The 24,860-nt window shown below is 42.6% G+C and overlaps 1 protein-coding gene across 3 annotated transcripts in view; it reads right to left on the minus strand.

Annotated features, from left to right (window-relative positions):
• Positions 1-24,860, minus strand: part of MAD1L1 (mitotic arrest deficient 1 like 1) — a 352,719-nt gene that overhangs the window by 204,752 nt on the left and 123,107 nt on the right. For all 3 annotated transcript variants that reach the window (XM_053992178.1, XM_053992176.1, XM_053992177.1), the window contains one exon: positions 5,093-5,233. In XM_053992178.1, coding sequence (XP_053848153.1) covers positions 5,093-5,233 — 141 coding nt within the window. The remainder of the gene's footprint in view (positions 1-5,092; positions 5,234-24,860) is intronic.

A 24,860-nucleotide genomic window follows, 5' to 3' on the forward strand; every position in this document is an offset into this window, starting at 1 on the left:
TGTAAAAGGGAGGCGAGGAAACTAATGACTCACTGACTCGATAAGGTCACTCAGGTCTGACAGAAGATGAAACATGTGAAATAACAGAGAACCCAAGATAATCCATTCTGCAGGACTGCCAGGGAACACAGGCCTGACCTGCTCTCCTTTAGCAAAGAAAAACAAATGCAGTGGACCTCAGTGCTTCCTGGGAAGGCTCGAGTCTGCCAAGAGATACCAAAGCATTTGGGTTCAAAGTGCTATTTCAACAAGGTGTTTGCTTTGTCAGGAGATGATGTTCAGCCCTGTGACTGCTTCAGCAATCAGTGGGAGCTGATGCGTGGAGCATCTCAGCACCATCTCTAGAGAGAGCCTGTTTTCTCCCACGAGCCACTGATAAGATGCTGCAGTGACAGCAGAAGTCTGGGCAAGTGCAACATATGCCATTCTGGAGTGGCAGGAAAGCTCTAGTGATTCCAGTTTGCTCCTTATGGACAACCAAAGTGAGCAGAGTAATCATCTCACTGCGTCTTAGAAGTTGTCACTGAGAAAAAAAATGTTGGATGGCAGCAGAGAGGTAAAGAAAGTAGGCAGGAGAAACCTGAAAATTAAAACAAACTCCTCTGTACCTTGCACAGATGGGAGGAAACATCTCTGCAAAGTTCCCATCACCACAGAAGCCCCTTCTGCTGCGTAAAGGAGCAATCTTCCTTTGAGGGGGAGAGGAAATGTGGCAAAGGAGCAAGATAAACACAAAGTGTGGATCAAAGGGAAGAAAAAAAAAAGGGGGGGAAAAAAGTGGAAAAGTGCTGATGGGGGAAGCTGGGTGAAAGACAAGGAAGAACTGTTAGCTGCTCAAATTAACATTTTAATGCATTCACTGTAAAATTTAAGCACTTTAAGCACTGGGGTGGCTGCTGAGTAAACCCCCTTGGAAAGGAGCAGATTGATGACTTAACACCACAAAATCAGCAAGGTCCAGATTTCACCATCAGTAGATTCACTGCAGTTATCAGGGGCAGATAATGTGACAATATTTGGTCAATGAGTTTTGAGGTCACCAGTAATGCCTGTGATGGAAGAAAACCACAGAACATATGGCATTTCATGTGCTGAAACTGTCAGACTCACAATTAACTGATTAGAGTGCATATGGTGCTCACAGACAGGGAAAATCTCTCAGTGTAAAAGATGCTGGAGACCATTGAAGGTGTCAGCATGAGTCTTCCTTGCAAATCTCTCTTCATTAAAGTTCGTATGAAGCCAGGAATGTTGTAATAAAATCACTATTAATGCAGTTGTATTTATGATTATCTCCCTTTTGTGCAGCTGGATTTAACTTTTCAAACACTAAATTCTACATCAAAGCTTTTTCACAGGGGCTGCTGCATGCACAGAAGCTTTTTCTTTTGTCATATTTAGCTTGAAATTAAAAGTAATGAGAGCTAAGGTAGTAAAAGTAAACCAGGATTGGCAAGAAAACTATTAATATGACCAGTATCAAAACACAAATTCATTCTGCCATAGAAATAGAGTTACATTTCTGTTAAGGTATTTATAACAGGCTGGCCAGGGACAAACTCATTCCCTCTCCAGTTCCAAAACACACTTTTAAAAAGATGGTGAGTGACACCTCATTAACCACATGAAATGGGCTGACACAGCCTGCTTGCTTTTCCAGCCACCATTTCACATGACATTGTTCTTTACATCTCTCTGTGCTGTACATCCAACACTCTGTAAAATGATTCCTTGAACCCCTCCAGCCACATCAGCCCTCTGGAGGAGGGGGTTGGGCTGGGGGCAGTTCTGGGGAGGAGAAAGCAACTGCATGTGCATGTATTTGAATGTCCGTGCACTACAGATCCAGCTTTTCTCATCCAGCATCAGTGAAGTGGATTTTAAAAGTTCCCCATCAGCCTTTCAGTCCTCTGCCCCATCGGGCTCTGACAGGAGTGGTTCTTCTGCAGCAGCACCTCTGAAATGATCTGGGATCAACACATCCTGCTGAATCCCAGTTTCTGGAAGGTGCCTGTGATCCAGGTGATGTCTGGTACAGGCAGTGAAGTGCTCCCAGCAGCTCCCCTGCCCCTGTGTGCCCTAACTCCATCCTCCCAGCAGACACCAACCCTCACACACAGCCCCCTCCAGAGCTTGCACACTCCTCTCACATTCCCTCTGCTCTTTTTAGCAACTTCCCAGCAAAGGGCCTAGCAGAGACCTCATCTCTTTAATGAGTTAAAAGCTGTTGCCTCAGCCCCAAAATCTTCCCAGTCCCTCAGAGCTTCCTCCTCTCTCTAACTGTATTATCTCTATCACTCCATCTTCACCACAGCTTCCTGACTGCTGCTGAAATGGATGGAGAAATCTCCCTTTCCAGAGTACAGAAAAAACCCTGTTAAGAACATTCCTTTTTCCTCCTCTGTTTTGACAGAAGTGGTGTTTCTGGTAACAGATTTAGGCAGGCAGAATAAACAAGAAAAAAAGAAACTATTAAGGGGTTCTCTTCTAGGAAATACAGAAAGATTTTATTCAATTAAGTACTCTGCAGCAAAAATTTTAAAAAAGAAAAAAGGGGAAAACACTGTGATAAAAAGTCATGGTTCACAGTGCAAATGTTAAGATTTATGAACAAAGTTGAAGGGCAGAACCCACAAAATGTAATGGAGGAGGATGCATCTCCCTCAGAGTCTTCTAGGGCTTTGTTAAACTCCAGAAGCCCCCGGACCACAGCGATACCTGGAGCCCCCCAGCAGAGATGGAGCACACAGGGGCTGTGTCCCACTGTCTGCTGGGTGCCAGAGACCCCTCTGTGGGTACCCACAGCAGCACATCCCCTGCTAACTGGTGATCTTGATTGTTTTCCACACTTCAACCATACCAGCCTTCCAAAAAGTGTCAGCCAGGCCTTTTCAGCTCAAATCCATCGCTGTCCCTCTCTGCAGCCACCCCAGGCCTCCCCTGGACCTGTCTGGAATAGCTGTGCACTGGCTGCTTGGCTGGATGCTCCCAGGTGAGCACTCCTGGTTCTCCTGTGTTCCTCCCCAGCCCATCCACACCAGAGGCTCCCAGGATGCTCCAACCTTTTTGCCACACTGATTTCAACATGCTCAAGTTCCCTTTTCCTTCCCTCCTCACCCCTCTAGAGAGGCTCCCACATCTCAAACACCTGAGGCTCCAAGGTGCCTCATCCCAGCAGTCTCCTCTGCTTGTGAGCTGAGTCATGCAGGTGTCAACATTTCCAAACCTCATGGGGAGGCTCAGCAGAGCTGGGAGGGTGCAGAGCATCAAGTCAGGAGTTATTAATAGCTGCCATCGACCATCTCAGCAGCTTTGATCTCCTGGCAGCTGATTGCAGCTGCTGCTCCTGATGATGAAGCACCAGGGGTCCTGCCTGTACCTCAATTTCCCTTCCCAGTTTTCCAATTTTTACTGGAACAAAACACTTTCCCCCAAAATCTCAAAACAGATGGGATTCAGCAGCCAACACTGCAGTCAGAAAGGTAAACACAATCAAGCTGAAGTGTAAAATTGTACTTTGGGAGGAAAATATCAGGTCTTTGAATCCTGCTTCTAGCAAAGTCTTAGAGGTTGACATCACACAGAACAAAACTCCAGAGAATACATCTCCTTTCTGAAATTTTCCATGTACCCCCTTAATCCATATCCAGGAAAATAAACTTAGAATTTGTTCCCTATAAATAATTAAAAGGGTAGAACCAAATGGTTCCCACACTATTCCATGCTTTCATCTGAAGAAGAAAAAATAATTTGCTATTGCCTGAAGACAACACAGCACAACTGATACATTCAAGGAAAATTCAGAATATCACCCTGCAACAACCTAGAGCCACTGTTGGGAACAACTAAGGAAGCAGGATAAAATAGCCAGCATCATTGAAACTTGCTCTGTCTGCTGGGAAGCAATAATGTTCAAAAGACAAAACAGAGAAACATTCTGAGGCAGATGAATTCAGGCAAATTTCCATTTTATCTTGTGTTACCAGCTAACTTCTCTATCAGCTTGCCCAAAACTTTGCAGAATTCATTTTCAGAGAAACAGCAATGAAATGGATCTATACCAGGACACTGATCTACACCATGTTGTGCTGTCCTCAGGATTTAAACATCACTGGAGCCAGTACTGCCTGAAATAAGTCCCCATCTCCCAACACAAGGAAAGAGCATTTTTAAAGATGCCAAAAACAACAGAGTTTTGTGCAGAGTGAGACAGTTCTCTGTGTCACTCTGTGGCTTGAGCATGAACCCAAGAAGCAATTTCTACTATTCTACTCCATATGAGTTATGGCACCTAAATCTACATGATGATGGAATTAGACATGAAGAAAAACTCTTATGACTATTGTAAAGCCTGAGGTAATAAAACTGCCAAGCTTTAAGATCACAGATATATTCCAAATATTTTAACTCATAACCACAAAGCCCATTCCACTAAGCACAACAGAAGAGAGGAACAATTTGGCCAATGCAGGTTAACTTTAGCTCACCACAGTCACATTTCAGATTCCAAATTTTCAAAAAGAGAACTAAGGAGAATATAAGAATTCCTTTCAGAAATACTTCTATCTTTGGACAGAATGTTTTCTTTCTTAGAGAAAACCTAGTAAAAAGCACTAAATAGTGACCAGTATTCTAGGGTTTTTCAGGCCCAATGCCAAGAAAGGAAGAATTTACAGCAGACACACACTTTACTTCTTAACCATTAAGTAAAGCTGTTGTAAACACAAGTTGCTCACATTGTGTACAGCAGAGCTTTGATTACACATGCGATAGAGTGAATCTCTTTGACTACACTACAGAAAAGAACCCACACCTGCCAACCCTTCACAACCCTTTCATCACAGGGAGTGGCTGCTCCTCCAGCCATGCAGTGCAGCACAGCACACTCAGCACACCCAAAGATGATTATTCTTGGCTTCTGCCAGCCTCAGCTGCAGAGCAATAACTCGTGGCTCTTCTTGATCCTGGAATTTCGGAGCGTGAACATCGCAAATCTGGCTCGTGCGAGAGCAGATCCCGTCACCAGGCAACTCAATCTTAGAGGTCTCAACTCCTCCACCCCTGGGGTTAGAGCAGGATGCTGCTTTATTACCTCCAGCTCGGTGTTGTGAGCGTGCAGCTTCTGCACCAAGTCCTCGGCCTCGCGCATGCGGCGGCTCAGCTGCGGCGAGTGCTCCGCCGGGGTCAGCTCGCTGTCGTACGACTCCAGGATCGCCCGCATCCCATCGCGCTCCTGCAGGGAACAACGGCAAAACACTCAGGGACGAAGGCCCAGACCACACACCCATCTCAGGTACAGCAGCAAAACACTCAGGGATTGCCAGACAATACCCTTTTCTGACCCAGGGATGGGGCAACTGAGAGGCGTTTTAAAAACGTTTATTCCATTTTCAGTCTCGTGAGAAGGGTGAGGCAATACAGATGTTATAATTCATGCCATCACAATCAGAAGCCAATTATTTCCTAATTACAATACACTATAAGTGTTTCTTGGCCCATCAGCTTTTTGCCACACCATGCTGTAGATGCCTTAAAGCCAATCATCCAGAGCTACCCCTTGTGGGTCCTACTACAATGCATCTTTCACAGTTCTATTTCTCCAAAGTATCTACTCTTATTTGCAAGGCCATCCTTTGAAACTTTTTTCTAGCTCCATTTCTCTCTCAAAAATATCTGTCCTATTCCATGGCATTTCTAAGTCAGCATTTCTTATCTCAAAGTTTGCATACAGATGCATAGTGTGGGCCTAGAGAACTCTCTACAAATCCATTTCCCACATGGGATAAAGGCCCAGACCACACACCCTGGCAGGAACAACAGCAAATACTTTTAGGAATAAAGCCCAGAGCATGCTCCGAGAGCCTTCTGCATCTTTGCCCACTTTGTTCTTTTATGCAGCAACTCAACTCTGACGGATGCACGCTCATCATCTTCATATCAGCACCAAGGCACAGATGAACACACAGTTCTAATAAAATAAATGCTGCTGCTGTGAAAACTGAAAAATTAGACTGTCTTGTGTCTATAAAACCTCACATCCTTTGCAGGAAAGCAACATGCAGACACTCTAACAAGCAGATGGCAACTGAAAACAGAGCCTGCCTTCTTCCTGGAGACACTCTTCTAATTCAACATGGCTGAATGGGTTTCCTCAGCGAAATATTTAGTGTTGTACTTGACATTTTTCCTGCCAGAGCCTCAGCAAAGAAAGAACAGAATTGTCACAACAGAAATGAAACAGATTTGACATCGAACAAAGTGGCTGAGAGCAAATATCCTCAAAATGGTATGTGACTTATCACTTGTTAGATGCTGCAACACTCGGTGCTTGTAATAAACATTTTTTCAGAGGCTAATGTCTGGCAGACAGTGTTTGGCTCACTCCTCTATCTACTGGCAATTATAACCAGGCATTTGCAGAGAAAGACAAACAGAAGGATCCTTCTCCCCTCCCTGACAGCAGCTCCCCAACTACAAGGCTTGGGCTCAGAGCTAAACATGTAAGTTTTTGTGTGGGCTGCTGGCTGAAATATTCCTAATGCATTCCCAGCTTCAGAAGCACCTAATGCCTCCCTCCAAGGCACTGGTGGGGAAGAAGAATGAGAACAAAAGGAAAATTTGAAGAAGCCAGGTATGTTTAAGGAGGTGGCTGGTCACACTGCAATGTGCCCACAGGGATTAGCAGCTGGATGAAGAGTTTCATCTTTTGACTGCATGGAAGAACCTAGATGCTCATGAGGCTACAGAACAGGGTCAAAGCAGCACTTGGCATAAACCCAAAGAGCCAAAACTCTGAGGAAAGCTGAGCAGCACTGCTCCCCTTTCACTGCTAAGTTTGACACCTCTCCTGCTACACAAATGCAGGAGCAGTCTGGACAAACCAGCTCCTTGCTGGGAATTCTGCCATCACAGACAAAGTAATATCAGAAGATCACTGGGCTGTACAGCTGTGCAGTTCACATCAGCCCAGGCCAGTGCAGCACTTCATAAACCCAGCTCAGATGCACTGAAAAGTTTCACATGGGCAAATCAGGAATTATTGGGGCAGGAAAACACCCCTAAATGCAAAAGGCTGCATTTCAGAGAGTGAAATAACTCCCTGAATAACCCACTAAACACCCAGCTCAGCCTGGACACAAAGGTTATCTCCTCCTTCCAAATCTAAAGGTCAAAAACTGAATGTGGACAGCAAGTGTCCACGAGGGAAGGGAAGGAACATTCAAATTCAAGGTGTGACAACAAGACTGGGGGCACTGCCAGAGGTACAGTGTGTTCAGAGCATGTCATGGACTGAAAGGTCAGCCAGGATAGCTGGGTTGCTCAGCAGGTAAAAGGACCCCAAGACTGAAGGACAGCCTGGGGCTACAGGAACTGAGTTAATAAAATTATAAAGAAAATCAGGTTTTAACAGAAATAGTACCAGCAGCTATTACCAGCTCCTAGCCCATATTTGACTGAACAGAAATATTTTTCCAGGGCAACAGTTTTGCCATAGTTTAGCATTATTCATCTGACAGACATGTGAAAGGAAACACTTCCACGTTACTGAAAAAGAAGAAAACCCAAATGCAGTCACACCTGCCTTGCAATGAACTTGTTAAGCAGAGAGGCAGCAGGACAGGATCTCTCCATCCTCCTCATCCCCCTCCAGTACCCACAGACATCACCCAGTCTGCTCAGTGCATTCTCCATAAGGCAAACTGCTTTTGCTTGGGAGATGAATTCCATTCCCCACTTACAGCCAAATCACCTTCTAGAGCACAGAAGAGAACATAATGACAGCACTTAGTGAAGGTATTGGTTTGAGCTTTGCATGTTGTTGCAATTAGATTTGCAATTACAGCACCCTCTCTCTTCTCTGCACTCCGAGCTGCTCTGCTGTCCTAATTTCCTCCTAAGCATCTTTCATCTGTGTGATAACTTACCACTGCTATGTTCTCTCTGCTGCAGCAGGGGCAGTCCCAAAATCCTTGTTGTTTTTTCAAAAGCAAACAGGACCCCTGGCAGCTCCCATCACACTTGGCTCCCAATTAACTGCTGACTACGAGCTCATTTGAGTCATCCCCATCAAGACCCCAGCAACTCCCTGGACTGTCAAGCTACAAGAAGGACAAACTCCAGCCTTCATATGAGTATGGGAAAACTGCATGGGAGCATGACCAACCCCACAGGCTGTCTTTCTCCTAAAATCAACCACAGCCCTTACCCTTCAAAGCATCGATCTAAAAACAAAGAGTAAACTTGTCAAGAAAAAAAAAAAAAAAATCACACATGGTAAACACAGCAAAAGCTGTATGGGGAAAAGGAAAAAAAAAGTTCTGAAAAGCTAAACTAAAGGGTGGCACAACTAAACACTTGATCACGGAGTTTACTTATCCTCTTTAATTATTTCTAAATATTAATACTGTTAGTGAAATCAATTCTCAGCTTCCAAGTGGTCCCCAGCTCCATTTTTTAAATTTCTCCCCATCAAGAGCACTTACTAAAAGCTTTTCCCTCCCTCATAAAGATCTTGTTAGTTTGGCAGGAAACAGAAGTTCTTGTTGAGAAGTCCTCTGTCTAAAAAGATTCTCTAAAATGTAATACTAATTTAGTAACTGCTGCAGTATTTCCTCGTTCTTCACGACCCATCAAAACCCTCCCCAGGCACTTTCAGATGCCCTTTCTCACCTTATTCTAATGCAGCTGCTTTGCTGCTTCCTATCTGGAGAGTATTCATCAGAATTACTAAAAAGCAGTTCCTCTGGGAATTTCCAAAGTTTACCCAGCACAGGGTAAATCTCTGCTAACTCACCATGGCCCTACCCTGGCACAATTCCAGGTGATCTTTACCTTAACTAGTTTTAAATCAACACTTGAACAGAAATGTAGCTCATTCCAAAAATGCCCTAAATGCAGAATAATAATTTTGATGTTCAGTACAAACTTAGGAAATTAATGCCCTACAGCAAACCCTGGTGCTGCAGCTTGCAGCTGTGTTTGAGGAGATGTAAGTTTGAAAAAGAGGAAGGATAGTGATTTTTTCAAAGGTTGAACAGTTTCCCTTCCTTCTGCCAGCACCAGCCCATTCATCAAATAAATATTCCTCCCACTATTGCATAAGTAACTAAGAAGAAAACACATTTTATAATTTTAACCAGAAACTAGAGCTAATCCCTTGAAAATGTGCTATGGGAAAGAACAGGATGGCACCTCTGCAAAATGCCACCCCTAAGATGCAGCTTCTCCCCAGTCTTTCCACCAGCTCCTCTACTCCCTCTGTGTAAAACCAAAATTTGACCTGGCAGACAAGTAGCTTGAAGCTCAGAGAAAGTCCCTTTCTGCAGCATTCACACCCCAGAGAGGTTTAGAAACAGCAGGAATAGAAGTGGGGTCCTCCAGGACCCTTGGGTTAATTTTAGGGTAAGAACTAAGAAGGATTCACACAAGCACCATCATCATCATCACTGCAAAACCATCACCCCCAAGTCACTGCAGCCCTGCACATCACAAGGGCAGCCCACAGACACCTGCACTCTGAGGAGCATCAGAGCCACTCCTGCCTGGCTGTGGGAGGCAACTGAAGAGTAAAACATAGCCAAAAAACCCATAAAAAGGTGTCTGACCCTATATACACACATATAAGTTCAGGCCCTTCCTCTGCTGCTGCTCCTTAGCCCCTCTACAAACACACACACACACCCCCCATTCACCACAGACTTTCTAATTAGTTGAAGAAAAGAAAAATCAATAAGAAAGAAATTAAAGTTACAAATCTAGCTGGAGTCAGTCACACACCCACAGAAAATGTGTTCCTGGGGTAAAGTTTATCCAGTGTCATAATTTTATTGAAATCCTATATCTTCCTATTGACTTTTATCGTTTCAAGCTGGATGCCAGAGTTATCATTATTAGAGTCTCAGGGTTGCTCGCAGGCCTGAGGTTTGAGGTGGCTTTTTTATTTTTTTCCTTTTATAAACAAGCTGTAATTGTCTGGTTTATTGATCAATAAATCTTTCAACTGCCTCTCTTCACCCTGCTTCTGTTCTGGTGAGCCTCCTGCACCATTCTCTGCAAGAAAATACAGGGTTGTTGTTTTTTAAAGAACAGATTGTTTTGTCATTAGCAATGAGAGGGCAGGAATTGTGCCGGTCAGTTCCAATAATGGCTTTTTAATGACACATTCTAGTCACAGTAAAATCTGCTTTATTTCCACACGAGTGAACTCTGACTATTAATCCACAACCCGATGGCACAGCTCGCTTGCTCTCTCACTTGTGCACAGGTTAGAGCCTGGCAGAGGAGACAGGCTCTGTACAGTGCAATCAGAATGGTATTTTGTAGAATACTTCCTTTCCCACTTGGTGCTTTTTTGATGGTACAGAACTATTCCCAAGTATTACATCAGCTTTTTGTTTAATTAATGATAATTTTTGGGGAATGTTAACAGGCTGCTTCATTATCAGAAATCAGTGGCAAGATTTCTTCCCCCTCCTCTTCATCTTCAGACTCCTAAATCCAAATTAGTTGTAATAAGGGAAAATTTCAAGACTGAAGAAAGATATGGAGCTTCAACATCAAACAGATGCTATTTGCAATCAGGTATAATTTAGCTAACTATTTCTCATAAAAAAACACAAATAAAAGAGAGAGATGACTGAGTAACAGGTCTGGGCTTTCTGGCTTTAAACTAATATACAGAAGAAGGGAGATGGCAAGTGGGGCTTGACCAGATGTTTAACATCAGTAAAATTAGTGAGAGGCACAGGAATATAAATCAAAATATGGTTAGAAATAACTGAAGAATACTTAAATAAATTAGACCGTGTCAGAACCTACTGACAGAATACATTCTTAGGTTACTTGAGAAAATTAATCACATTAATCTCTGGTCCACGAGCAACTACCTTTGAGGAACTCACAAATGTTAAGACAGCAACTGAAAACAGGACAGACCCAGCCTTTTAAGAGAAGGATGGATGAGAGGATACAGATTCTGGCAATTATAAATCACTTCAATATTTTGGTATCTCATAAAATACTTGAAAAAAACATTAACAATCAAATTGCAAGCAGCTAGAGAAGAATTAAGGACAAGAAACAATCAACTGAGCCTTAATATGAATAATATGAAAACAGTCTAATTTCCTTCTTTGACAGGTAAATTGTCTACTGAATAAAGGCAAATAATAAATGTGATAAATCTTAACTGCAGTGATGTGTTTATCAAAGAGGAGAATTACAATTCAACAACATCTCTGTAATTCAGAGGAATGAGTTTGTATCAGGGTGATGAAACTCATGGAAACAAAGCACAGAGCCCTGAGTGCTGTGTGGCAGCAGAGCCACCAGGCACCACGAACAGGCTGCAGCACCAGTGGGAATCTGCCCCTTCCCAGGGCTGCCTTTGCACCTTCCTGATGGGAAACACATGCAGCCCTCTCCAGGTTCACCAGGATACAGGAACTGTACCCTAAAAAAAAAAAACAAACAACAACAACATTAACCCTAAATAAAGCATTAACCAGGGAATGGGAACAGGGATGCTGACAATCAACAGGTTCTGCCCCACTCTGAGGGCCGTTAAGCCTTACCTTGGAATAAAGCTAAGTTCAAATCCTGTTCTCTTATGGAAAGTGTAAGGGAAAAAGCAACAACCAAGCGACAGCAAGGCCCAGGAAGCACCAGCACTGCAGGGGCAGCTGGGGCTAAAGACACATTGGGTCAGACTTTGCTCTTATGGGAGCCACATCCCTCTTGGAGCACTGCTAATTAGCACAGGAGCTAATGGACTCTTCCCCAGAACAAAACCAGCAAAAGTTAAATTATCAGAAACTTCTCAACCCCTCCTTGCCTTCAGCACCATCTATGATGACCAGGAGGCAAATGGTTCCCCTTCCCCTTAGCACTCTCATCTTTTGTACAAATCATCTTTAAGCCAAAATTTTCTACTCCCAAACCTACAAATAGCTTCCTTCTCAGCTGCAGCCATTTCCCAACACTTCTTTCTGTGGCTGACCTATTTTCACATTACTTTGCAAATCAGAACTGACTGCAGACACATATGTATACACACACACCATTGACTTTCTACTCAAGACCTCAATTAAAACACCATTTACAAAAAAAAGCCCGTTAACATCATAAAAATAAAAATATCCAGCAGATCTCCCTATCCTTGCACTGACAAGACCATTAGGAAACATTTTTAAAGTATCCTTAATTCTTGAATGTGACTGTCTACAGTCAACACAACACTCTGCTTGTGTTTTTGCCCCTCAAGCCAATATAAAGCTATTGCAGGAATCTAAAGATGGAATTAACCTCTAAAGAAGGCTTTCAGCTGTGCTGTGCCCTACAACTAAGGCTTCTCCAAGAAAAATAAAATATTCCTTCTTTTGAAGTCCAAGTACCTCCATCCATGCCTAACAGGAACAAGTGGGGAGGGGTCAGAAAAGCTGATGTACATAACCACAGGCACACAGCAAACCAGGAATCCCTGTGTGTCCCATCATCTCTCTGCAAGGGGTGGCTTTCATCTGTTTTCTAACACTCTTAGAGCCATTTTCTTGCTAGGAAAGTCAGGTTATCATTCAGGGTGAAAAGCAGCTTTCCTCCTGAGGCTGGAAGTCTGGAGAAAGCAGCAACTCAGGGAAACTGTGGTGGGAAGAGGGCACAATCAGGCAGAGAGCATGAGAGAAATGATCAAACACTCATTTTAGGTGCCAGAACAAGGCATTCAGAGACACTCCTAGCTTCTCAACCACCCATTCTTAAATTCTGGAGAAACTCTGCAATCCAATTGCTCTTCTGGCCAACGTTCAGCTGGCAGCTTTAAAAGTGCTCCTACAAATACCTGTGTATGTCTTACATGCTCTTGTATTCCATAGGTTTTCCTCCTGATTTATAGTCCTCCCTTTCTAGCTCTGGTCCCTCTCCTCCAACACTTCTCTGCAGAGAGCTCAGCTTGCCTCATATCCTGGCAATGGACCAGAGCAAATAAATCCACTGTAACTCTTTTAATCCGTCTCTGATAAATCTCCTGCTTTACTATCTTCTGGAAAATTGTGCCCGGTCTCTGAAAGCCCCATTTTGCTTATAGCACATCCATATGCCAGCTGACAAGCAATCATACAACTGACACTGCAACAAATTAAATATTATCTGACTAAAATACCCCTGGGGTCCTCTTGCTTCACAGTGAGTTTAACATGTTTAGTTATGTTTCTTAGCCTCCTGCTGCTGTGAAATAATTGTATGTTTTTTTCTTAGTTTAGCTCCCCTCTACTGGAACACTTACTGCTGCCTATCTCCAGAGTGAGCCTGCTTTTCTGTCTCTGTGTTTGGCATCTCTTCATTCCAAAAACCCCCTCTTTTTCCTATAATTTCTCACAGTCCCAGGCTCAGGCAGTGGCAATCTTGTATGTGAAGCTGCCTTATTCACCTGCCTCAGCATAGGGTCACTCCCCATCTGACACCAGTATCTGACACCATGTGCATGGTTCACATGTTAAAAACAGTAATTTCTTTAAAAAAACAAAAACAAAAAACCCCAAAAATCCTCAACATACCTTCTTCAATCTAGCCACTATATTACCATCACTGCCAGAGGGAAAGCATGCAGCTGACAAGGGAATGGATCCATCCTCACTGGCAATACAAAACTAGTATGTTACTCACCTATTAAAAAAATAGAGAACTAAAAATAAGAAAAAAAAGTTTTTGTGATGGTACATGAGATTTTTATGCTGCTAGTGTATAAAAATTCACCCCTATGTTCATTCCTTACACTCAGATTTCTTTTTTCTCCTGTCTACTAAGTAACCCAGAAATTGGCCTCTAAAGCTCCTAACAGGCAGTTTCCTGCAGTTTTAACCACTTAAATATCATTAACTTGGGAGAAAAGCAAACTGAACTGTGCTCAAAGCCAGTGCAGTTATCTCTGCAGGAATGAAGGAGAAGGAAGAGCCCCACCACATGGACTCTGCTCCTGGAGTACTCAGGCTAAGACAGAACTAAAGCAGGAGGGTAAAGCTCTCACATCACGTTTTGAGGGGACAAAAAAAAAAAAAAAATCACAAACAAATCAGACATGAGTTCATCCAATCCAACACAGCACATTCCATTGAACTCAAAAGTAATTCCTTGATCCCCTCATGATGTGTCAACAACTCCAGAAATATGCCAGCTGTGGCTTTTTGAAGAAGGCAAAGAAAAAGGGATTTTAGGTGATGCTTCAGAATGTACATCACCTGACTGCTTTATTAGAAGATATTAATAATTTCCCATACTTTACTTAATTCATAAAACATTCCCTCTAGTGCCTCCAGGGTATAAAAGATCAGTGATTCCAGTAAGTGTTTCACTAATTATACATCAGGTTATCTCCCAGGTCACCCATAGCACATCTGCATTATTATAAAGGATTCTCAGGGCAGAGGGGACACAGCTCTTGGCCCTTGCAGCTCACAGTTCCTCCTTCAGAGAGGACACCAGGGAGAGAAGACTGAACTGAGACTGGAATCTGGCTCAGGGTGCACCTTCCATACTACATAAACCACCTATAAAGCAAAATAATACCCAATTATATTGAAATTATAAAAGCCATAAAGGGTAATTTCACACCCAAACCATACTCCCAACAATAAGACTGGGCCAGATTATTTAATCACACAGAGTGATTTACCCAGAGCAAAGCAATGATAAGCCTTTACTCTTAACTAAAATTCTATGCTTTCCTTGCCTGAGGTCAAAATATTAATTTTACATCATATATGTTCCACATTATCTATGTGATGAGGGTTCCATGTTTTAACTTGTAACCTTTGAAAATATGAAAGATCATTTTAACACCTCTGTCTTATACAAGATGGAAATTGCACCACACAACACCTCCTTGGCTGCTTTCAGGATCAGTTTATTCTCCCACCCAGAGCACAGCTCAGCCAACACCCACAGAATGTGTCTCATTAGCTTAATCAGGAGTCACCTTCAGAGCTTGCTCTGGGGCAGCAAGTGAGCACCATGAAGCTGATATTTAACCTTGTGACCTGCACTTCTGAAAGAGTTTTCTGCATTTGGAAAGGAGAATGTGCCACCTCAGTGCTCGGGACTGCAGCTTCTGAACAGAGGTTGCCATGTGCTGGCTTCTTGAATCCCATACAAACCCCAGGGCAGGCTGGCAGAGGAGCCCATAACCCACCCCTCTGTGCCTGGGATCCTGCTCCTCTTGAGACCCTGACATGGGGAAGAACAAAACTGGATGTTTAAGAAACAAAGACCACTTCAGGCAGGTACTTTACCAAAATTCCAGTTGCACTTTCACCTTGGGCTTCCCAACTCCAGAAAAATGACATCTAATGAAAATATTTTAAAAACAGCCTCTCATTGACAACTCCTCTGGATACTTTCATTGATCATATAAATATCCAGTCTTTCTGAACACTGTGAAACTCCTGACTTTACCAGTTTTCTGGTGGAAATTAATCCCATTAATTTTTTTCACTGCTTGAAAATGCATTTTCTTTTATCAGGCTTTAATTTGCCACCTTTCAGCTCCATTGAACATCTTTGTTGTTGCCTTGCAAAGACAGGAAAAACAACTCCCAAACAACTTCTATAAACCATTCATTCATTAGTTTATGTGCTTTCAAATTGTCATCTCTTCTTCAACTGCTTTTTAAGGTCAACAAGTCCAGCTGTGGCAGGCACATTCTTCTCTCTCTCAGGATTTTTTCATGAAGAAGCACAGAGAGAAGAAAGAAAACAATTTCTATTTCTGCTCTTTGTTTTTCCCACATGGAATGTGTTTGGAGAATCACCTGCAGTGATTGCTTGATTGGATTCTGGTAAGGATTGTTTGGGCCTGATGGCCAATCCAATCCACCTTCTCTTGAGAGAAGGTCACGAGTTGTGGGTTAGTTAGATATGGTAGTTAGAAAAAGTAGGTATGTAGTTTTAGTCTCCTTTAAATAGTATATTCATGTATTATAGTGTAGTTATAATAAAGAAATCATTCAGCCTTCTGAACTGGAGTCAGACATCAGCATTTCTTCCCACCAGCTTCACCTGCATTTACAATATGCAACCATCATTCTTCCAGCATAGCTGCTTTCCCAGTCTTTCACACTCCCATCACCCATGTCTGACTGCTGCTCCCATTCTGCAGCATCTCTGCCTGAACTGGGTTGATGAGGAATAAAAGTGAAGACACAAAGTCCTGGGTCCCTTCCCCACCTCTCCGTGAGTAACAGGTACCTCCTCACCCACTCCTGGCATGCTCACAGCAACAGGACAAGATGTTCTCCCAAAAGCTGCTGAGCCAAGGGATGACAAAAACCCAGCAAGTAATCTCCTCAGTAACACCCCCTCAACCACAGCAGCAGAGAACACCAGAGAAGAGAATTTATCTCTTCACCTGAACCTCCAGTTCTTGTGGTAACAGCCCACACATACAAACTTCCTCAAGTTTAAACATTTCAGAACTGAAATTCTTACTTTAAAATAGCCTACTAGTTAGTAAAGCTGATTTTAACACTAGCTGCCACTCAGTGAACACCTTCCCTTTAGTATCACTAGACACTGCAAAATTAATTCACAGACAAAATGACATTGCTTTCTTTTCTCTCTCCCCACTGTCTCTGCAATATTAAGTCAACAAAATCTTTCCTCAAAACTGCATTGACATCAAGTATGTTATGCTCACACCATTAGACAAAATGTGAAGCACTGAAGTCGTGCTTCATTAAAAACAAGTGGAAAAATCAGTTCACCAGAAGAAAAACATTATTTAGGAAAGATATTCATTATACACATCTGAAAAACAATTATGATTAAATGTACGAGACAAACATTCATCATCCTTTTAATATTTGACCACAATGTTTGCATTTCCAACAAAACTAGATTTCAGTAAAGAACAGAAACACAGTAATAAAAAAACTCCTTTGTTGCAAACTAAACCCTTTGGTTTGTTTTCATAGTAACAAGCTGCCACATTTTGGAGAATGAAACAGACCATCAGCTTTTCTACTTCTGGGCACAACCTCCAAGTGTACAGAATATGGTAAAACCACAGAAGTAACTGGCAAACAAAAGATAAAAGGGAAAAAAATCCCTCCCTGCCACATAACACCACAGAAAAAGCTGGTCAATATGATGATTATCCTACTTCCATACTGCAACACATCCACACAGAACTTTCTGAACAATTTTAAGTGACTTTAGTTGAATTTTCACCTTTGCTGCATTCCACCTACCAGAAAGACAAACCAAAGGACACCAACCCACCACAGGCAGAATTACAGAATTTTGAGTTTGAAATCGAGTCTTCAAAAAAACAAAAAGGTGGGAACAGACCCTTTTGCACTGCAACATTTAAGCCCACAATACTCATTTGTAAATTTGTCCCATCTCTGGAAAAAAAGTCCATTGTGACATGTCAGGGAATACTATCAGAACAATTTTTCTTATTCTAAAGTTAAAAGTTTAAAGTAAAGTCACATATCTATTGCTATATTTGGTTCTTCTGCTTCCATTTGGAAAATACCATTATATTATTTAATAAAGTGCCTTTCAATAAACCTGGCACACTCCTGACTTAGTACAATCTTTCTCAAATACACCTTTATCTTACCAGCCAGTGCTGTAGGAGATGATGCCATTTTCAATGGAGTCTATTATCAGCACTAGGCAGACTCAAATTTGCACAACAGCTGAGGTTTGAAAGCTGCTCAGGATATTGTCCTCTCCAACCTCCCCAGCTCTCCTGGTTTCCCCTTCTCTCCAGGACCATATTCCAAGGAATTCTTCCAGGCAGGTTCATGAACAGCTCAGACTCCCCTCTCCAGAAGACCAGGGCTGTGATCCTGCCACTGGCTTTGTTTCCCTCTCTCAGGAGTCACATTCAATTATTTAACAGGCTCTTTAACATCCACCTTGGGCTGTTTAAAAAACCCTCCACAATCACCATAAAATCACTTGAATCCACAAGCACAAAAAAAGGGTTGGTTTGGTGATGAAGGGAAGGCAAAAGGTACCAGGAACAAATCACACAGCTGGAATTTCTGACCACCTGACAATCCCCCTCTCTCAACTTATTCCAAAAAGCTGCTCCTATTTCACTTGCAACTATTACTTTTTAGACTTGTCCTTATTATTTCACCTCCAATAACAGCATTTGTGAGCTTTACCATGTTCAAAGACAGCAGGACAAATGCATTGTTTTTGTCAGTGCAGTCCCAGAGATGCTCCCCATGGTTGTTAATGCTCTTCAGCTTCTTGAGGGTAAAGAAGCACCCAAAAAGCAGCAAGTGATAAGTTTCTGCCTGTCTCCCTGTGCACATCAAGGATTCTACATGCACACACAAACAAAATCAACAAGCAAGGTTATGCAGAAGAATCTCTGTGCCAGATACCTGCCTCGAGTCCATGGGACACGTAGCACAAATCTGACAGCAGATGTCAAATCTTTTCAACTTTTTCTCTCAATCAAATTAGTTACTAATGAAACAGTTTATGATTAATACTCACTTAAGTCAAGAAGAAAATTAGGGGGAAAGCTATCAGTTCAGAACACGAGCAAATCACATCAGCTCCAGATATACATAATGAAAGGAGTACACGCAAAGAAAATACTATTTCTGCAACTTCAGAAGTCTCCAGATTCTGAACAGGCTCTTAAAACAGTGTGATCACCATGTAAGATCCTCTAGTGGCACTTCTGTGACACAAGGAACCAGGTACAAGCAGCTGATGTACCTGTGAAGCACAGATGTACCTTCTGATGGTGGATCTTCTCATGGTCTCAACTCCTGAAGCCTCACAAAGGTTTGTATCTCCCTGACCACCTCCACAGAGCTCCACTCAGGGAAATATTGATCCCATCCACCTCAGGCTGCTTGACAAGACCAGGATGGCTCTGTCACTTGGATTCCCCCCCAGCTCAGGGAGCAGGACACCGAGGTCAGGGAGAGAGGAGAGGGCAAAGCACAGTCCATCCATCCTGTCTGTGCCCAGAGCTGCTGGGGCAGTGCCTTGGAAGCATGAACAGAACACAAGGCCTACTAGAAATTATGTCTACACCTTTGAGCACAATTCTTGGCAAAAATGTATCACCTCTTCCTCCAGAGCAGTTTTGTACATATTTGAGGATATGCTTCTCTGCAGTATTCACTAGTGTAATTCTTCACTTTCTCCTCTTGCTTTTTTACCACTTCAGTAGGTGGTTAATAAATATCACTGTCTCTCCAACAACTGAGAAGAACCATTCTAGCATAACTCTCAGTTATCCAAAGCTGACTGGAAGGAGAGTCAGGAATAAATGAGATGGGGAATAAGGACAAGAAATTGTAATTGAAAACTCAGGGCTAAGCTAAATGCAGAATACTCACAGAGCCATGCTACAAATCAAAGCAGAGAAGAAATGTCTGTGGTCTTTGATTAATATTCTGTATTTGCACATCCAACAGGTTACCCCATATACCTAATTTTAACACAAATCCCTAAAAGCTTTAAGTTTAAAAACAAATGTGGTACAAATCAAAAACCCTTCCTCACCAAGCCTGTGGCATAGCTTGTACCTGTTCCTCCAAAGGGCACAGAATGGAAACTGTAATTGTATTTATGCTTTGGATATGTGAGAAAGGAATGGAAAAAGACTGTCAGTTCAATGTGTATGAAAGAAGATGACATGAAAAGAATAAATAGGTTGAAAACTAGAGAGCTCTGAAGTTTTCATCTTGAAAAAAAACTTTATGCAAAATTTTAAGAACTTCTGAGGAACACAAGCAAATGAAGGAATTAATCTCCAGCTGAAGTCTGCGTGCTTCTAAAAGAAGGTACCTATTCAATCATCTTTTTCTTAATCAACAGTTTAATACTGTAAACAGCAAACCAGCAGCATGACAAATGAAGTTTTTAGAGAGAGCTTCTCCCTGCCTCCTCCTGTGGCACCAAAAGGCAAACAGCTGCTCACTCTGCCTGGCACTCCCTGTCCTCACACTGGCACACTAATGGGTTTTCTGACAAGGCAAACTCTAATATTAGACACTGCTCTTATTAGCTCAGATCAGAGGGTGCTGTTAAACCCTGCAGGTACCACACTCTGCCGAGGTTGCTCTTTATTTCACAAATCATGTGTAATTGCCACTTTAATATCACCCACTGAACTGAGTTGAACACAGTCGTTCTTCCCTAAATTCAACACTCATGCGCTTCAAACATATTTCATTCTTAAAGAATACTTTTTACAATAAAAACTCTTCAAAAGCTTAGAATTGAAGTTATTAGACGATTTACCGAACCGACACCAACAGGAAAGAGACACAGAAAGGCAACTCCTCCATGCTCCAAACAGCAATTGCTTTTTCCCTCGCCACGTGAAGAAACAGGGGTTCTCTGAAGTGGTTTTAAACCCTTATATTTCAATGAACGCTGTGTGATGGATATGGCTGTTATTTGCAACGCCATAGGAGCGTGTTATAAATAAGCCAGTGTTATTTATAAGCAGCGTGTTGTTCTGCACACCAGAGCAGCCCCAGAGGCACAGCATCCCACGGCAGGCTGGCTGTGAGGAAAGGGTTGATGGAATGTTTGCACAGGCTCGGGCACACGGGTGATCTCTGTCAGGGGCTGCTGGAGCCTGGCTGGAACCGCGGGCACCTGGGAGGGCATCGTACAAACACCGAGACCCTCACGGGGCAGTCAAAGAGATGGGAAACAAGCAGGAGCTGGGCTGAATTCTGCATTCAACATTAAGGAAATTTCTGTGGTGTTTGCTGTGTCTGATAGCAGAGCATTCTGAACAGACCCAGGAGTGACAGCCTGTCTGTGCTGGGGCTGGTTAACACCAGCGTGAAGCGCTTGCTCAGTGTGGACTGGAAGGGGAGGGCAGTTACTCATCACTAATGCTTACTTACACACCACTCTCCCACCAAGCTTGCTAACAGTCTGGCATGCTAATGGATAGTAAGGAAATTTTTTTCTCCCTCTTCTCATCTTCAGTCTTACCCACACTGTTGGAACCAATTTAATTACTGCTAAATCATCTCCAACAAAGCATGCCAAGCCTGGCCCAGTATTTCTTCAAGAGGTGTGATTTTATCCCTTAGTTTCTCCTGCTTTTTCACTTATTTGCTTTTTAAACAGAAGAGATTACTGCCAAGATGTGTGAGTTTCGTATTTTCCTGCCATTTACAGATGACAGTAGCCTCTTCCTTGCCCACCCCTACTGAAACAATGCTGTCTCCTAGCACGTCAACTTTAAGAAGCAAATGCAACTGAAGTTATCACCATGCAGCTCACAAAGAGAGAGAGTACCTGCATGATATAATTGATTCCTCTTCTGATCTCACTGGTTAACAAAAATAATTGAATTTGGTACCCTTTTTAACACACTCACATATTCTCTTACAGTTCTGAGTTGAACATCCTCCCTGCTTTTGTCCTTGGTCTCATTTTCAAAAACTTTTATCTTTAGTTCACCAATCTAGCACAAGCAAGAGACTCTCCAGTCTGGGGAAAACTGGAGCACAGACAATTAAGGCAGGAAAGAAGCAGAAGGAAAAATGCAGTATAATATATGCAAATGCAGATGTCTTATGAGGACGCTGTTATAAGCAACTTGTTCATGAAACTCTTCCACTTCGCAGTGCACAAGTGCAGGGCTACCTTTAGGTTTTTATGCTGCACTTTTTAGCAATTAATCCTAAAGCAGCCCCTTAGGGGAGTTCAGCATCCCCATCTCCATCTCCCAGGAGGAAAAACTGGTGCCCCCAAGATGAAGTGGTTGTGGTCACTCACCAGTTTAGAACTGGGCTAAAACACAGACCTCTGAAGGCTCTCTGGGGATCTTCTCAGTGGTTCATCCTTATCAAAACAAAACACCAAAATGGGCACCAGCTCTGTGTAGGAACGGATCACCGGCACGGTGCAGCCACTTCTGAGGTGCTGCCTCTCCTGAAGGCACACAGAGAAGGGCAAAACCAGAAGGAAGCAGTAAAAAGAAGTAGAGACAGTGATAAGTATGAACATTCCCAAAGCATCCTTGCTGCACATGCTTCAAATTCTTGACACTAAAAAGTCATGAAAGACATCAGGAGATGTAATTCCTTTCTGGTTTATGCAGAAGAAATTATCAGTACCTACCAAAATCAACCAAAATGTGGCTTTGAATTCTAGGAGTAAAAGGGAAAATCCAAAGGTGCTGCTTTGTCCCACTGTGAGGAGATCATCCCATCATCTCCATCCCTCTGGAGATTAAAATTACCAGTTCTACCTGTAGCCACTGATACTCCATCCTATCCCTCATGTGAGCAAAGGAACTCAGAAGAAAAGCTTCTCATTTTCTCCTCAAGTCAGCTTGCTGCTGATGGAGCCTCAGAAATATTTTCAAACCAGTTCTGAGCAAAGGACCAGAGCATTTAGATTGGGCAGGGGAAAAGCTCACGTTTAAGGTCATAAACCCCAAGTGACTTCCAGCAGCACAAAGCCAAAAGCTTCCCAGCAGCTCCATTTCCCTGCAGGAGAAAAGCCACTCCTGATGTCAGGGCCACCAAAAGCCCCATCCTTCAGCAAAACCAGGGCTGCATGCACAGGATAACTCACTGAGCTGCTGAATTTCTATGCAGCAACAGAACCATGTAAGGATCAAATAAAATTAATTCTGTCTAATAACAAATTAATTGCCCATGCCAACCTCTAACGTCTCCATCATCAAATGAATTTCCATGTTATTTACCCACCACAACTTCCCATGGGGAAGGAGAAAGACAGCTGCTTAGATTAAAGAGTGAAACAGAAGAGCCTCCTAGACAAAGAATCTTTTCATTTTCTAAATGACTGCTCTACTCCAAAATGTCTTCGGAGAAATAATGTTATTTTTTTTTATTCTTTTCACAAAACCAAGATGCAAACTGCCTGATTTGATGCTGCTATTTCATTGTCTCAGAACTGCATGCACCAGCTTCTAGTGGCAAGGAGAGAGAGGCTCATGCAGAAATAATGTTCCCATTACAAGAAAAATAAATTGTCAATAGACCTAAGGAAGTTCTTTTTCCCATTTTATATTTTTTGAGGAATGGATCACCATAGTCCTCACCTTATTTATCAACAACAGGGACATCTTTGAAAGGCAACAAACAAAACCCACTTTATGGGTAAAACTAAGCTATAAATTCTTCCAAAAGACAAAAAAAGCGACATACGCTGTTAGATTTCCACTGCTCTTATTTTACTATCTTATTTTAATGCCTCTAAAACATCAAAAATTGTCCAGTTTGACCACACAATGGAGTACCCCTCAAAATCACCATCTAATGAACAGGTTTTTCTGGGAAATAAAAGCAAGCTTTCCCTAACAGAAATATCCATGTTCCATCCACTTAAACAATCCACTGTGATGCCTGAGGACTGCCCAAGCTTAGGAATCCAGCTCTTAACAAAAAGTTGATCCATTTAATCCTGGAGAAGTCCTGGGAAGAAAAAGGCAAAAGAGGAGAAGACAGATTTGGAGAAATTTGGGTCTTTGACCTGGTCAGTCCAGCAATTCACTATTTTTGATCAGATAAGCAGTGGCAAAAGACACAACAGACCTTTTAGACAGAAGCCAAAGTGCTTTGTCACCCAACACACAATTCTTATTTGGATGAGGGTTTAAAAGGTTATTACTCACAGGGTTGTCATGGGATAACCACCTAGCAGCATTTTTGTTATTATATATTTTTATTGGGAAATCTTTGCTAGAAGCCAACAGCAGGACTGTGGTCAGACTTACAAGAGTTCCCAAGATCACAGAGTGATCCGACCAAAATTCTGCCCTGACTGTCCCTGCAGCCACAGAGGAAAGCAAAAATCTATGCACAGCAAAACCACAGGGCATGATCTGCAAGAAATCTTTCAAAAGTGAGCACGATCTATCAAACGGATGTAATTTATCCTGGCTGCAATGGCTTTTCTACACAGAGAAGATTAGGAGCAACAGAGTCACTCTTCCAAAGCAGAAACAAAACAACTTCTAGTTAAGAAATGAAGCAGATGGCCTGTGTAGATTAAAGAGAAGGTACAGAGCAATGCACGAGCAAACCGCTGTGCCCAAATCCCACAGTAATTACCGCGGCGGCGGCGGCTCACTAATGATGCTGTGCCTCTGAACTGGGACAAATTAACACAAAGACACACATGCTGCTGACTTGCAGCCCAAGGGAAGGTGAATATTGTGGAGACTCAGGCATTTAAGGCAATCACGACAGATTAAATGCTGCAAGGTAGAGGCAGGCGACATGCAGTCCCAAGAGGAAAGGGCTATGGGGAAGAATGCATTCCTCATCTGTCCTAGAAAACAAAATGAAAACAAAAACTGATGTTCTACATGCATCCATTGTACAGACTCTTTCACATCCCACTTGTTTTTCAGTATCTTTACTGTTGCTCCATTTCCCTTGAACTCCTGCAAAGGCTGGAGATCAGAATCCCTGTCAATAGGATCGATCCTCATTTAGGATAAACCAGCATTACCTGGCCCAGGGGTTCTGTTGGTTCAAGTGTGAACTTCTATAAAGCAAAACTGTTTGAAACAACATCCCCTGCATTGACTTTTCACTCCCAAACATCGTGAGCTGCCAGAGCAGTACATCTGGAGTGGCTGCTTAATGAACACTGCAGTTTTCCCCACTGAGAGGAATGGCAGCTAACATCCCATCCCAATAAGTTCAGGTCGTTTAGCCTGTGGTAGCAGCTCATTTTCTTGGACCTGTGGGAATAGAGGTGCAGTTTCCAGTGTGGCTTTTTGGATATTATTGATGCTGACTTTTCTGGGCTTCAAGATCTGGCAGGCAGTCAGAGTCTGCCTGGTCTGGGCCAATGGAGAGCAATTCAATATTATT

This window comes from Vidua macroura, chromosome 16 (assembly GCF_024509145.1).
Source record: "Vidua macroura isolate BioBank_ID:100142 chromosome 16, ASM2450914v1, whole genome shotgun sequence".
NCBI lineage: Eukaryota > Metazoa > Chordata > Aves > Passeriformes > Viduidae > Vidua > Vidua macroura.